Below are 14,872 nucleotides of genomic sequence, written 5' to 3' on the forward strand. Positions count from 1 at the left end.
GGGCGGCGGGTGCCGCGCGGCGCAGGGCGGAAGTGCGGCAGGGGAGCGCCCCGGCCGGTGCGGGAGGTGCGGCCCCGCGCGTGTGGGGCCGGGGCTGAGAGCAGCGCCCACAGGAGGCTGCTCCGGGAGCGGGGAGCGGGACGGACGTGGGAGCGGCAGGCGGGAGCACCGGGAGGGAGCCCGGCCTGGAGCCGGGCAGCAAAAAAGCAGCGCAAGGTAGGGGCGTTGTGGGAGCAGCGGCTTGCGCGTGTGTTAAGGGCGTTTCTGGTGTTCCCGCAGGTGTGGAAGCAGCCCGGACTCCAGCTGTCCCGGGATGGCTGCTGGGGTGCCTCCCGATGCGCTGGGTCGGCGGGTCGCCTGTGGCACCGACTATGGGACTGTGCGCTATGTGGGCAGCGTGTCTCGTACTGCAGGTAAGCCCCACAAAAGTAATAATCTTCACGTTTTATGGTTGTTCTCTACATGTGTTCTTCTTAGTTAAAAAAACGCAACACTGTTAAGTAGAACGAAGTAATTTACAGTTTGATTTTTCTTCATTGTTCTTGTGTATATATGGCGACTTCTAATCGGTGTGAGTTGTTAAAAGAAGTGTAAGAAGAATTTTATAGTCTTTTCCCTGATCTCTGTGCTGGCATAGTCAGGGAAGGTAAGAGACAGCAGCAGCAGATCACCAGGCCAGGTGCTCCCTTGATAAAATATTGTATTGGGTTTGTGTGACAAGGCTCTGATAGTGGCAGGGGCTACAGGGTGACATCTTTGAGGAGCTCCTAGAAGGTTTCTCCATGTCCAGCAGAGCCAATGTGTCATTAAAGGACATGGAATGATTCACACGGACATATTTCAATGGTATTGAAAAGAAGAATGGTAGGAAAAGAAGAACTTTATTTTCTGACTTCAGTATTTATAGATTCTTGATAATGACCAGGGATTGGATAATTAAGTTACCACCTTCCCAATCACACTGGTCATGTGAAATGTCCATCAAAAGAAGTTTCTTAGAAGGAATGTGATAAACATCTATGTTTACAGTTACTTTCCTAGGAAAGTATCTAAAACTATGAAAAACAAGATCAGAAGGCTTAGTTTTCAGGGTGACACTGATGCCAGCCGGCTCCAGGGCGGACCTGCCACTGGCTAAGTCTGAGCCCATCAGTAGTGGTAGTTGCACCTCGGTGAGACCATCTTTAAGAAGGAGAAGGAAAAGAGACTCTTGGCACAAAAGCAGCTATGGCCAGAGAAGAGCTGACTGAGAATATGTGAGAGGAACAGCCCTGCAGACACAAATGTCAGTGAGGAAGGAGGGGAAAGAGGCACTTCACACTCCAGAGAGGAGATTCCCTTGTAGACCTACTGAGACAGGCTGTTTCCTGGCAGCCCATGGGGTCAGCAGGGGTTCAGAGATCCACCTGCTACCCATGGAGGAAACACACACAGATGGATGCCTGAAAGGAAGGGGTGACCCTGGGGGCAGCCCACACCAGACCAGACTCCCGGTAGACCTGAGAACCTGTGGAGAGAAGAACCCTGCTGGAGTGGGTTTCCTGGTAGGTCTCGTGACCCCGTGTGGGACTGAGACTGGAGTAGCCTTTTCCTGAAGGACTACACCCCATTGAAAAAAGAGTTCCACACTGGAGTTCCAAAGGAAGCATCCTGTAGCCCATAAGAAGGACTTATGTTGGACCAGTTCACGGAGGACTGTCTCCAAGGGAGGAACCCACACTGGAGAAGAAGAAGGACTTCCCTCTTTGAGGAGAAAGCAGCAGAAATAAAGTGTGATGAACTGACTGTAATCCCTATTCTCCATCTCCCTGGACCTCTCATGGGGAGGAAGTAGAGCCCAGGAAGGAGGGAGAGCTGAGGTGAGGGTATTTTTAAGATTTTATTTACTTCTCATTATTCTACTCTGATTTTGATTGGTAATAAATTCAGTTAATTTTCCCAAGTCAAGTCTGTTTTGCCTATGACAGTAATCAGTGGGTGATCTCTCCCTGTCCTAATCTCAACTCATGAGCCTTTTGTTGTATTTTTTCTTCCCTGTTCATCTGAGTGGGGGGAGTGACAGAGTGGCTTTGGGTGGGCACCTGGTATCTAGCCTGGGCCAACCCACTATAGATGTTCAAATTTAGGGGAAGATTCCTGATGCTTGGAAGAAGACTAGCCTTGCATACAGTTCGGGAAGAGGCAAGAAAGATGACTAGGAACTGTAGACTCATTAGCCTCGCTTCAGTTTCTGGAAAGATCATATAGCATATGTTTCCTTGGAATCCATTTCCAAGCCGGTGAAGGACAAGATGGTAGTTGGGAATATTTGGTACTTGGAAATTAGAAGTGTTTTGTGTGCTTGGCAAATGTAATTATTTTCTATGACAATATAGAATGTGAATGTGGATAAAGGGAGAACAAGTCAATATACCTTTACTTCAGTAAGTTTTTGAATAATGTGTCCATAAAGAATCTCATTTGGAAGCTGAAGAAATACAAGGTAGGTGAATGGACCGTTAAGTGAGTTGAAAGTTGTCAAGTGAAGAAGTAAATAATGACTTGATATCTGGTAACAAGTGAGTACTACAAAAGTAAATGCTGGGGTGTGTATTTTTTCATGTATTCATCAGTAGTTTGGGTGATGAACAGTGTTCACCTTCAAATGGCTTCTGTGTTACAAGACAGTATTGCAATCTGCATCCAGCTGTATGAACTTTAGGTTTGAACCCAGGAGACTCAAGAAGGATAAATTTCTGCATGTAGTATGGACCAGGAAGTGCTAAGTGACTCACAGAGTCTGCTGTCAAGCACTTGGGAGTTAAGTTGGATACTGTACCAAATATGAGCCAACAGTGATCTCCAGTAGCAAGCAAAGATACATCTTGTACTGGGTTACCTTAGAGTGAAGCGATGAGCATGGCCTGCAAGGTAAAGGAAGCTGTTATCCCTCTCTGGGGGCAGGGGTTCTTCACAAGGTTACGTTTGGAGTAATGTATCTGGTGTGGACCCATTCCAGTTCAAGAGGCACTTGATAAACAGATAAACTTGAGAGGATCTCAAAGATCTCCTCTCAAGGAGTCTTGGGGGACTGCCAGGGTGGTTAAGGGCACAGACCATACACATGTTGTGAAGAGGTTGAGTGATCTGGGCTTGCTTATGAGAGAAAAAGTGACATCCAATGGCTTCCTGCAGCTGTTTGACAGGTGGTTACAAAGATGGCAGAGCCAAACTCTTCTTACAAGTACTAGATTATTTAATAAAGGGTAATGGCCACAGCAGGAAAACCATTTCCATTACATTCCTACATTACAATGCAGCTCTGGAATATGCTCACCAGACATGTTGGAATCTTTCTCTCCATGGAAATTTTCAAGGTGTGATTAGGCAACAGATTACCTGACTGACTCATTTCAATGCTGATGATAATCTCCCGCCTCGAGAGAGAAGGTTAGGCTAAGTGAACTGCAGGGATTCTTTCTGGCCATGATTTCTATGGATATGATGCCATAAATTTGAAAAAGTATCAACCATTTTTTTCAGGAATTTGGCTGGGCGTGGAATGGGATGATCCTCAGAGGGGAAAGCATGATGGCAGCTATGAAGGAATACAGTATTTTACATGCAGGTGAGTTGATTCACAGCATTGATGTGTCATATGTGGTGATGAGATGGTCATGGGAAAAGGCCCTTTGGCAACTTTTAGGGCATACCCTTCTGTTATCAGCTGGTCAGTATTAAAAAGATCATAATTCTGAATGCTCTGACTTGCTAATCCAGAGAAGTTCTTACATTTATATTTATCCAGTTACAGGTATTAGAGTATAGTAAATACTTAGAAAATACAAGTCATGTTTTCAGAGGTACATTGTAAAATAAGACTTTTGGATGTTAGTAGGTTTTAGACCTTTTACTTTAGTTAGGAAATCAATATTTACTAGTGACCTTCATTAGGTAATTCTGAACTGCAATATTGGTCCATATTAAGTATCTCAAAGACAGCTTATATTTGAATTTAAGGTGACTTGAATATATCTTAAGGGGAAATACAAAGTTTCTGTTAATGATTTGGGTTATATTTGTATCTCTAAGGAATTGTTAAATGTATTCATTTGATTTTGTACATGCAAAACATGGTGCAGCTGTGTGGGGTTTTTAAATATTTGCATACATTACTTTTAAGTGCAAAGATTTGAGCACTTAACATGTTTGAAATTGCAGAATGCAGGACTCTAGGATGGATATTAACTGCAGCAAGCTGTTGATTTCTTTGTTAGGAAACATGCAACATCTAAAAGTTTGTAAGTTAAATAGTAACTGGGTGAATTCATACAAGAAAGTCATTAATAGCTCTTAAATACTACAGACTGCTAGCTCTGTAAGTTCCTGAGCATGGAAGTGGTGAAGGATGAGAGAACAAAACTTATTCTTCAGAAAAATAAGTAAAGAAGAAAACACCCACCTGTGAGGACTGGGTATTTTTTCCCTTGTATCAAAGAATAATAGAACAGGGCTTGAGGACGCTAAACACATTTAATAAAAGAAAAAAAAATCAACATTGCTGGATTTCTTGTTTCAGCTAAAGTACTGGAAATTATGGTTTTAGAATAGCCATGACTTTTAAATTAATATATTAGTGGAAGTTGCTTCCTAAATGCTTTGAATTTAATTGAAACAATTTCCAAGTCGAAGCTAGCTATGTTCTGCTGTAGGATTAAAAATATAAATAATTGGCTTACCATTCCAAATCTCTCTGGACAGAGAAAGCAATTGAATATTTCATGAATGTTTTTCAGAAACTTGACTGCTTTACATTTGTGTATGTATGATATTTCTACACATGTGTATAGACTCTTGTATTTCAGTGGCCATTAGTGTGCTTCCAGGAGATGAGATTTCAGTAATCTTAATTCTTGATGTAAAAATCAATGTTTTGAGTGAAGCTCAATACCCATAGCAAATGTATATGTTGTAGTCTTTAAACATGCTCTTTCAATACCTGTTCTTTTACTCTATTTTCCAGTCAGAAGAGGTCCTGCTGGAGTTTAAGGGAATACATAGTTCCAGCAGTCCACCAAGACACACAGACAGAATTTCCTGTGTCCAGACACATTTGTAGTTCTTGTACTGACTGTGAAAATGTAGGCAAACTTCAGTAAGAAATAGTTACCTTATTTTAGCAAAAGGATGCTAAAAAAACAAAACCCTTCCACAACTTAAAACATCACCTCTTTACTACTGCTGATTAGTAGGAGGGAATAATGTTTCTTTGTAGATGAATATACACATCTGAAAAAAAACCCAAACATATTTTTCCCCTTACACCTTATCATGAGTATCCTTTGCCTACTTTGCTCACTCCTTGAATTCTGATAAGCAGAAGCAGCTGATCAAGTAGCTTGTATTGTAAACAAGTGCAGTGAAAGGATATTTTGAAATTGTTTGTAAGGCAATTTTGAAAATAACTGCTTTAAAAAATACATCTTTCAGACTGACATTTGAAAAGAAGATCATAAAAGGAAAATGAAACTGATTTTGAGATTCTCATTATCAGAGAATATTCTTTCTAGTCCTTACTCAAAACAGTAGGTCTGTTTAGAGCTCTGTGTGATCTCTGTAGTAGTTTTTTTGAAAATATGACCTAAACATTTATGTTTCATGGCAGTATGTTTATCTGGGTCATATATTATGTGGTGATAATTGAACTTCTCGAGAATATGGATACCAAGGAACAAAACAGCCATACTTCAAATTATGCTGACATCATCAGCATGTTCATCAACCTGTATTAGCTAGAAATGGCAATGCACAATCAGGTGTTTTTTTTCCTGATAGTAGGACCTTGTTTCTTAATAACTGAGCTTAATAACTTTAACTATCAATTGCAGTAGTGTATAATGTAATTGAATTACGTTCTGCAGACCTTCAAGAGAAATGAGGAGAAATCAAGCCATAAAACAAAGTTCAGATTTGTATACATCTTTTGAAACATGAGTGTGCTTTTCAATAGGTTCTTGTCCCACAGACCCACTCACACACTTGTATGCCCATGTTCACCTGGGGAATGTGGGTTACAAGCACACCCTTCTCCCCTGGTCGTCCTATACTTGTTGCATGATGGCATTCAAGATAATCTGCTCCGTGAAAGATCTGTTTATATTAAATTAGGCTATTTTTTCTTCAAGGGTGACAGCTTGACCTCCAGGAATATCTACCATGAGCACAAACAAACTCTTTAAATACAGGAAAAAATTAGCATTTTAATGTCCATGAAGAAAAAAATATTTTGCAAAGGCAGAAAGCATTCCTAGTATTCCTGAGAAGGTTTCAGTTAAGAAGTTTTGTCCATCAGAAAAGAAGTTTTGTTCATCAGAAACTCGTGCTCTTTGCTGCCAGTAGAACAGTGTTGAAACAAAAGGTTGTCCCTAACCACTGCTAAAACATGTCCTGTGCACCAGCAGAACCCCAAGATAGCATCTAAGACTGCAGATGTCTGTCTGTCTTCTTTTTTGAAAGCTCAGAGTCAAGTTTCATGTCTGTTTAACTAAGGTAAACTTTCAAGAACTTGAAGTACTTGGTCATGTTTGTAAAGCTTCTGCTGTTCAGTCAAGACTTTGATATACCAGGGCAGGTGGTATATCATTCATAAGCCTAGTTTGGTGCCATGGCCAGTCCTAAAACTTGAAGGATTTTCTTCACTGAAGTGTATAGATTCTTCTAATAGTAGTTTTGTTTGTTGAACACCTTCCCCTAGATGGAAGAGATCTGTTCAGTGCCTGTGTAGAAAAGACGTGCATGGATTCAAACAGCTCCACTTTGTGACACCTTATGAGCCTTGTAGTGCATTTGCTGCAGTCATGATGGTAATTGCCTGGGGTTGAGCATTGCAAACAGATGGTACTGGGCAAAGAAGCCCTTTGATCTGTGTTTACTGCCTAGGCTGATAAAGCTGACATCTCTTTCTGTGGCTCAGAAGCTTCTGCACTCAGACAGCTCAAGTGTGTAGCTGTTATGATTTATGTACTCCTGCATTATTCTTCAGTACTGAGAAGTGTATGTGTGATATTTCCCTAGCATATGAAGAGCCATCATGTACCTGTAATGATGAGCAGTGCCATGACTTTGTTTTACATTAGCAAAGAATTATGCCAAATTCCCTCCTTATTCAGTGAATGCTGACAGCTAATCTAAATTTTAATGAATATCCTTGAAGTGCCCTAGGCATGCCAGCAGATGGGTTGTGTGCTTCAGGCTACTGAATCATGAATAGGAAGTGTCCTGCAAGATGACTTCTGAGATTCGGGTCAACCTCTCTATTTCAAAAGTCAGTAGGAAATGTCAGTATTAACTAGAGCCAGCTGCTTGCCAGAGCCCACTTGAGCATATTCCACATTTTCTGCTTAAGAAAATTGGGCCAAATCTTCTACCACTCTATTTCCACACAGTGTTTTGTTCTGGCTGCAAGACAGATTGCATACATGAGAACAAAATCCCTGTTCTCAGACTTCTGAGTGTTCACCTTAAGTCAGACTGATCATAGGTTCTTCCATCTCATAATATGCATGCTGGATGGCTTTTTGGATTAGGATTTATCTGTTTAGTTCCCATTTATGGAGACTGATGGTTAAGAGGTGTGTTTTTGTCTTAGTCCAGGTGCTGTACATTATTTGTTTGATATGTACATACAGCTTGTACAGTTCATATGTCCTAGTGTGAAATTTAGTATGGGAAATGTGTTTTAGGGAAAATGAGTTACAGTGACATCTCTCCTTGAATGCACAATAATTTTTGCCTGAAAATTGGTTCCTATTGCAGTTTCCTTTCATGTCCTTTGTGACAGTTCCTAAAAATGTAGATCAAATAAATAGACTGGAACTGAAAAAGAAGCTTAGGCTGTGGAATGGATTTAAATATACATTATGTGACTTACAATAACGTGCAGAGTAATGGGAAGTGATAGCAACAGGAGAGAGAAAACCTATGATCTTGTGATCAGGACAAAAAGAGAAGGGTCCTGAGAGATAAATACTCTAAAATTTTCATGTAGCTTTAAATGAAGGCAACAGGGTGGCTAGGTTACTCTGCTTTTTTAATTTTTTTTCTCCCTAAAGAGAGAACTGGTTCCTGTACAGAAGAGGAGGAAGGAGATGCCAATAGAAGTGGTGAGCTGAGAGGACAGAAATGGGCTTAAGAATGGATATGGTGATGGGGAGACCCAAAGGTCTTGGCTATGACAGGGATAAATGGCATGACAGGACAAATGCAGATGTCAGGTTCTGGATTAGCTTTGGTGAGAAGGTTGAGGAGAGCAGAACTGTTTAGTGTAGAGGGATGGTGATGACAAAATCATGGTGATAGGAAATTGGACAGTTGCTGTCAGAATAAACTTACAGCAGGACCTAGTGTGAATTCCAGATAGAAAGGAGTACAAGGACTTTTTCCAGAGCCCCAAGCAGAATCCTATACTATCTGCCATCTATGAAGCTGTTTGACTTAATTAAATGCAGAAGTGATATATTTGCAGGCAAGAGATGTTCTAGTCCAGGTCATAAAAAGGTAATTTACTGTTTTAAGAAGAGGTATTAAGAAATAATCACATCATTTTTACGTTTGAGGAGTTCAATATTTAAATCAGTCAAGTGTTTGCAAGCTATGAAGAATTTCAAAGGAATGGAAGAAATTACTTAAGAGGTTACTGGGTTAAAAATGTATTGAAATGCTTATCAAATATGAAAAGTTCATACAAGATTTACATTCTTTAGGAATTTGCCTTTCTGCTTCTTTTGTAATCACTGCACTCTAAACTTAGTCATTACAAAACTAGACTTAAAATACTTTAAATCATATCGAGTTTCTATCCAAGTAATTTTTTAGGATATGAGAGTAGAAATGTTAATGAATGAACTTGGCACAGGAAATTTCCAGCACTTATTTTTTAACAAAAATGTGAATACATGGTGTCCAAACGATTCCATCTATTTATAATAGGTTCAGAGGATTTGGGGCCTTTAATTACTGGTTTTTCCTATGAGAATTTTGAACTTTGTAGCATTGGTGGTTTATACTATGGTTTGTTAATTAGACACTTGATACTTACATACTGTTTGGAGAAGTTTTATTTAGGTAAGTGATGTCTACCTCCTGGGCACTTTCCTACCAAAGTCTGTTATCTTCTCAGATGGCAGACAGATATTCACGGCTACCAATTTTCTTCCTCATGCTTTCTGGCTGATGCTCCTATCAGATCCCCATCTGCTCTGTGATACCATTCCCAAAACTTGTCTCTGCTAGTTCTTCCCTGATACTGTGTATCCTCACTAACTTTGATAGAAAATGTCAAAGCAATTGCATGGCAAGTAATGGGCATGCAACAAAGTTTTTTCAGTGCTCAAGAAAAAACAAGAAACTTCATAGGATTCTGTTGAACATACATTATTAATTGGATCTTTCTGTTGAATATTCATAATCATTACCATGTTGGTATCAAGAATTTTGAAAGTTTTTGTGTAAGAGTTCTGAGCGCTGCAATTTGTATGTTGTATTATTTGTGTGATAGAATTACTAGTTAATTATGCAAGCCAAATACAATGTAGCAATCATTATCAGTATTTCTGAGGCTTTGGTAAAACTCCAGGCACATTTATTGTATTATTTAGGTAACTTTGTGTCTATCCGTAGGTAGAAACTTCTTTTTCTGGAGAACCTGAGTTCATAATGAGTTTGGAAATAACAGAGCAGTTATTTTTAATAGTGGCACTGACACCGTAATTTTGATGTGTAAGTACATTTTGGGGAGCCTCAGTGCTCCAGTTCTCATGGTATCTCACTATGTGAACTTCTGTCAAGAACTATCAAAGATACTTTGAAAGTCCCTGGCTTGCTGGGAACAGTGATGTTTACGATCAGCCTGTAGCATTGCCTTTTGACTGCTTTGGTTCTCAGTACTTTTGTTTAATGTAGTAATTTATTAGTCAGTCATTGTTACGATAACTTTTTGTATTTCATCTTTTCCTGGCTGCTCTATTCTAGGCATCCTAAAGGAGGCTCATTCATCCGGCCAAACAAGGCAAATTTTGGAGTAGATTTTCTTACTGCGGTAAAGGATCGGTACGGATTGAACGATCAGCAAGATGAGCAGTATGGGACAGTAGTATTTGGAAGGAAGACTGTGGAATTTGTTGGCATGGATTCTGTTGCAGAACAGCAAAGGCAAGTGTAATATATGAAAATCTAAGATATATTATTAATGATTGATGAGTCAAGTAGTATTTCAACTGTAAGGAAGTGACTGCCATGCATATTAAATTGTTATGTGTCTAAATGCAAGCCAGACTGCACAATGGTGGAATAAAGACAAGAAATCTCCCAACTGTGGATTCATAATTTACAGGTTTTACAAATAGGAACAGGGATTGTGTGATGTTTGAGTGCTAACAATCCTCATTCTGGTTTCATAAAGTAGCAGATGATGGTATCTGGTGAGAAATAAGAGAGAAATTATCATGATATTGGCAGTCATCATACATATGCATGGTCTTTTTAAAATAGATGTTTTCATAATATTGTACAGTGTTTTTTAGTTTTTGTTTACTCATATCACAAATGACTTTGTAACCAAGAGAGGGAAGGCAGAAAGTCACTGTACTGCCAGTGAAGAAGTTTTTCCATCAGTTCATGTACCTGGAAGGGTAAGAAAGGAAGTAACATAATGATGTGTAATTAATTGCAGTTCTAATGGCCTCCAGCAGTAGAGACGTATTAGTTCAGTAGGTGGCAGTCTCTTTCTGAGCTGGTATTCCACAACTATTCTCCTTGTCTCCCAGAACATACTAAGTAGTCAAAAATACTTTCAATACGTGATACAAAGAATGCCCAAATAACTCTGAACCTCTCACAAAACATGTTGCAAGAAAACTTTTTAACTTGGAACCTCTAATTAAATTCCAGTTTGCACAGCTATATTTAATCTGCTTTACCACTCTTTATTTCAGTTGAATGAGGTTTTTTGGGGGGTGTGGGAACAGTGGTTCAACCAGACTTATTTTGTAGTAGTGATGTAAAGGCAAAAAATAGAGATGTGTCTGTTTCCCAGTGCGAATGACAGTGCAGGGTAGTAATCTGCACACTGCTAATTCCAAAGGAGAGATACGCAGGAAAAGGATGTTATGTAGTTGTAAAAACCAGGCATTTATATAACATACCTATTTCTGTTTGAAGATTACCTAACAGAATGTTCTTTCTCGTGTAGACAACTGAACAAACTGGTGGATATCTCAGTGCGTGAGTGTGCAGTGAGCCATGCTGGTCAGGAAGAGGAAATCAGCAGAGCGTGTGCCAGTATCCTTTTTTTGCTATATTGCATGTTGCCACAAATAAAGTACATACTTTAGCATTCCAAGTGCTTATGTCAATGAATGATACTTGTATCCTTTTATTAAAAAAAAATAAAAATTAAAACTGAAGTTTATATTTACAAGTTTAATGCAATGTTAAAAAGTTAAAAAGCCAGACGCCTACAATTTTTGAGAGCAAATGCAAATTTTACATAAAAATAGAAGTATAGTCATAGGTTGTTACTGTGACTGCAGTTTCAGAAGTCTCCAGTAATGGTGTTCTAGAAAATTCCCTAGACTAGATAAGCCTATAAAAGTAGAAGTGATATGTTCTGTAGGCACCAGTGGTTTCCAATATATAACAAATAATGTATTTAGTATACTGCATGTAGTGGCAACATTACAAAACTATAAAGCAGTTATTATTTGTTAATTTATAAGGACTTATAAGAGTTCCTGTCAGTATAGAAATTAATCCATTAGAGAATTTGTATAGTTAAGCTCTTTTTATAAAACTATAAGCCATTTCCATATCACAAATCAAAATAAAATTTGCTGTAACTGAGCAGTAACATCCCTTAGTGTAATCTATTTCTCTTTGATTCAAAACAAAACCCTAATTCTAATTCTGAAAAAAAGGAAGTTCAGTTTTGAGTTAAGTTTATTTTTCTTAACAAGAAATTAAAGATATGAGGCACATAAACCTATCAAAAAATCTGATATCATCTTGGGAGACAGTAACAGCAATTGCTTCTCAAGTTCAAAATCTGGAAACTCTTAATGTCAGGTATAAATATTCATAATTTGGTTTCTCTTCCTTTGGGGTAGGAACAAAAAACAAGAGGTTCAGAATTCAGCTTTGTAAATGTAACTGGATACAACAAGACTCATTCTAATGGGAGGTTTTTAAATACTTTTTTGTTGTTGTTTTTTAAATCTTGTTCTTAAGCAACTGCTTAAGTTCTGGGCTACAGTGTGGGCTGTGTTTTTCTAACATCTGTATTCAAGAAAAACTAGAATCCCAGGAGTTCAGCTTCTGTGTAAAACTAAGTTCTGGAGAAGATTTGTCTTCAAAGTTTTAAGACTTGATTTTTGTTTTTTATTATTTTTGATACATTCTGGCTGTTCAGGCAGGTCTGCATTTAGGACTCCATTTTTGTTTAACCAACTGTGTCTTGACACTAAACTTAATTGTCCATAATGCTTTAACCAAACCTTAATTATCTCAAACCTTAGTCTATTTCTGTCCTAAAATGATGCTGATAAGAAACTGGTAAGACCACGGTGACAGATCTAGGAGAAAATTTCTTGTACAATGATGACATTGGAAAAGGAGGGAGGATGTTGTTAAATAAAGCTACAATTCCATTGAAACAAGAAAATTCATAAAATAATTTTAAAATAAAGAACATTTCTAGTAAAAAGCTATACAGTGTAATTGGCACATGCCACAATAATTTTCTGGTGTGAAATAACACAATGGATTAGGTAACAGCCTAAATCACCATCACTTATCATTAATGTGACAAAAATGTATTTTTAAAATAGTTGTGGTGTTCCATTTTCTTCAGTTATTTCGCACTGAGCAGCTGTTTGCAACCTGGGTGCTATTTTAAAATCTAACTTTGCCTAGAGCATATAATGATTTATGTTTATCAGCGTGAATGAGAATACAGAGAATTTATTTTAATACACCCAGAATCATTTTTTCATTTTTTTCATTGTTGAGAAGTGTACTCTAGACTGAAGGGTTTTCAGGAGTTATTTGTGAAAAAAAGGAAAACAAAATGAGATTGATGCTGGAATCTCATGCTTACTACTACCAACTGACATAGTCTGAATCAGTTTTTTATTGTTTTGACCTTCTGTTTGCTTTAAAACAGAAGGAAGGTAAATCTGTCACTGTTTTGGTTTTCTTTGTGCGTGGAATGTTGGAAGACAAATAAAAGTGATTAACCATCCACCGGCTCTTTATGTGGAAATTTTACCCAAAAGTATGTAACTATAAACTACACCGAGATTTTTATGAGACTATGGAGGTAGATTTGGCCTTACAAAAGAAATAAAAACTACTTTTTCAGGGTGAATAATGAAAACTTATTTGAAGACTGCAGATTTGAGAGTCTTTATCCTTACTTCTTTTTAGTGATCCTTAACTACTGAGAGTTGATTTTACATACTTTTGTTTTACTGGGGTCTGGATAGTCATGTAGGCTCTTCATTTTCAGTCAACATTAAGGAATTTAATCCCAAGCTCTGGCTTTTTTTCATTTAATATTAATGAAAATTATTCTTTTCATGTTCAAAACTTAGTGAAAGAGAAAGAGGCCACAGATGAATAAATATGCATTTTTGAATAAATATGCATTCCTGAAGCAGGAAAGTAAATTAGGAAAGAGTATGTTTGAATATAACCAGAAATTTATTTTATTATATTTTAAAATATGTGACATCTTGGCAGTGATTTTAATTTTTGCAGGGTGTAAATTTCTTTTTCTTTAATGTGTAACTCCAAACTAATGACTTAAATAAATGTGATTATTCATTATGCAAATAATTATTCTTTTTATGCAGTGAAAACAAAATGAGATTTCCATCTACATCAACTTTTACATCCAGTGGCTTTTCAAACTTAAAGATACTGGCACTTAATCAAACTGAAATAACATGGACTGAGGTAATAGCCTTTCCTGATTTTTTTTAAATTTAATATCATTAGGTTTCTGAGGCAAGGAAAGCATAATAAACATTTGTGCACTGTATTGTTCTACTGAAATCAAATCATCCTTAGAAAAGGTGCTGTGGGGTAACTGTGTTACATATTAACTAATGTACTTCCTACATAATGAAGGAAGTAATATTGGCATAGGACTCTAATAAGAAACATTTTACTTCATCTACATCTGTAAATTGCCATATCAAAATAAAGCAGTTGGAATAAATAAAGCAGTTTCATGTCCCAAAGTTTAAGTGATAACTTTTGGTTCCTGGTAGCTGTTGAAGATATACCTGTACTTCTCTGCATGCAACAGAACAAATGCAAATGGAAAGAAAATATTTCCTTATGATGAGAAATTCTTGTTTTGGCATCACTTTGCATCAGCAGGAAATTGGATTCATATCTTTGCCCATACTGATGGTTCTTGGACCACATGATGCCTGGTTATTGGCAGCACAGAGCAGAGGAGAAACAAAGCTCTGACTTGTTTCAGGCACTGAAATGTGTGACATTTAAATTACTCTCTCCTGGTATGACATCTTATTAGGAATGAAGTCCCATTGTCAACTATAGTTAGCAGTGGGCCTTTTTTCAGAGATGGGGCTTAGGAAGTGCATCTCAGTGTCACGTTACTTATAATGGCTTCTAAATTCCAAACTGTTATTTGGATTTCTCAGGGTCAGATTTTGTAGTACTGCATTGTAAAATTACATGACTTTTCAGATTTTGGCTGCCAACTGCTATCCAGTAAAAGAGCATTTAGCAAAACTGGGGCTTGAGTAGAAAGAAGCTTCTTCATTCTCTTGTCTTGCAGCAGGACTAGAGGATGGTCACTGCTGTG

At 38.0% G+C, this 14,872-nt stretch overlaps 1 protein-coding gene across 18 annotated transcripts in view; it reads left to right on the forward strand.

The window, feature by feature from the left end:
- The window catches only part of GGPS1 (geranylgeranyl diphosphate synthase 1), a 50,215-nt gene that overhangs the window by 25,245 nt on the left and 10,098 nt on the right, over window positions 1-14,872 (forward strand). For 11 of the 18 annotated variants that reach the window (XR_004496355.1, XR_004496354.1, XR_004496353.1 and 8 more), the window contains 6 exons: window positions 280-413; window positions 3,504-3,607; window positions 10,009-10,188; window positions 11,228-11,316; window positions 12,000-12,099; window positions 13,887-13,989. Coding sequence is in view for 14 of the 18 variants with exons in the window: in XM_033512669.1 (XP_033368560.1) it covers window positions 280-413; window positions 3,504-3,607; window positions 10,009-10,188; window positions 11,228-11,316; window positions 12,000-12,099; window positions 13,887-13,989 (710 nt within the window). In the remaining 4 variants the exon portion in view is untranslated. Of the gene's footprint in view, window positions 1-7; window positions 67-279; window positions 414-3,503; window positions 3,608-10,008; window positions 10,189-11,227; window positions 11,317-11,999; window positions 12,100-13,886; window positions 13,990-14,872 lie in introns of those variants that run through there. The other 7 variants (XM_015621197.3, XM_015621194.3, XM_033512675.1 and 4 more) reach the window with 4 other exon arrangements.

This window comes from Parus major, chromosome 3 (assembly GCF_001522545.3).
Source record: "Parus major isolate Abel chromosome 3, Parus_major1.1, whole genome shotgun sequence".
In the NCBI taxonomy this organism is placed as follows: Eukaryota; Metazoa; Chordata; class Aves; order Passeriformes; family Paridae; genus Parus; species Parus major.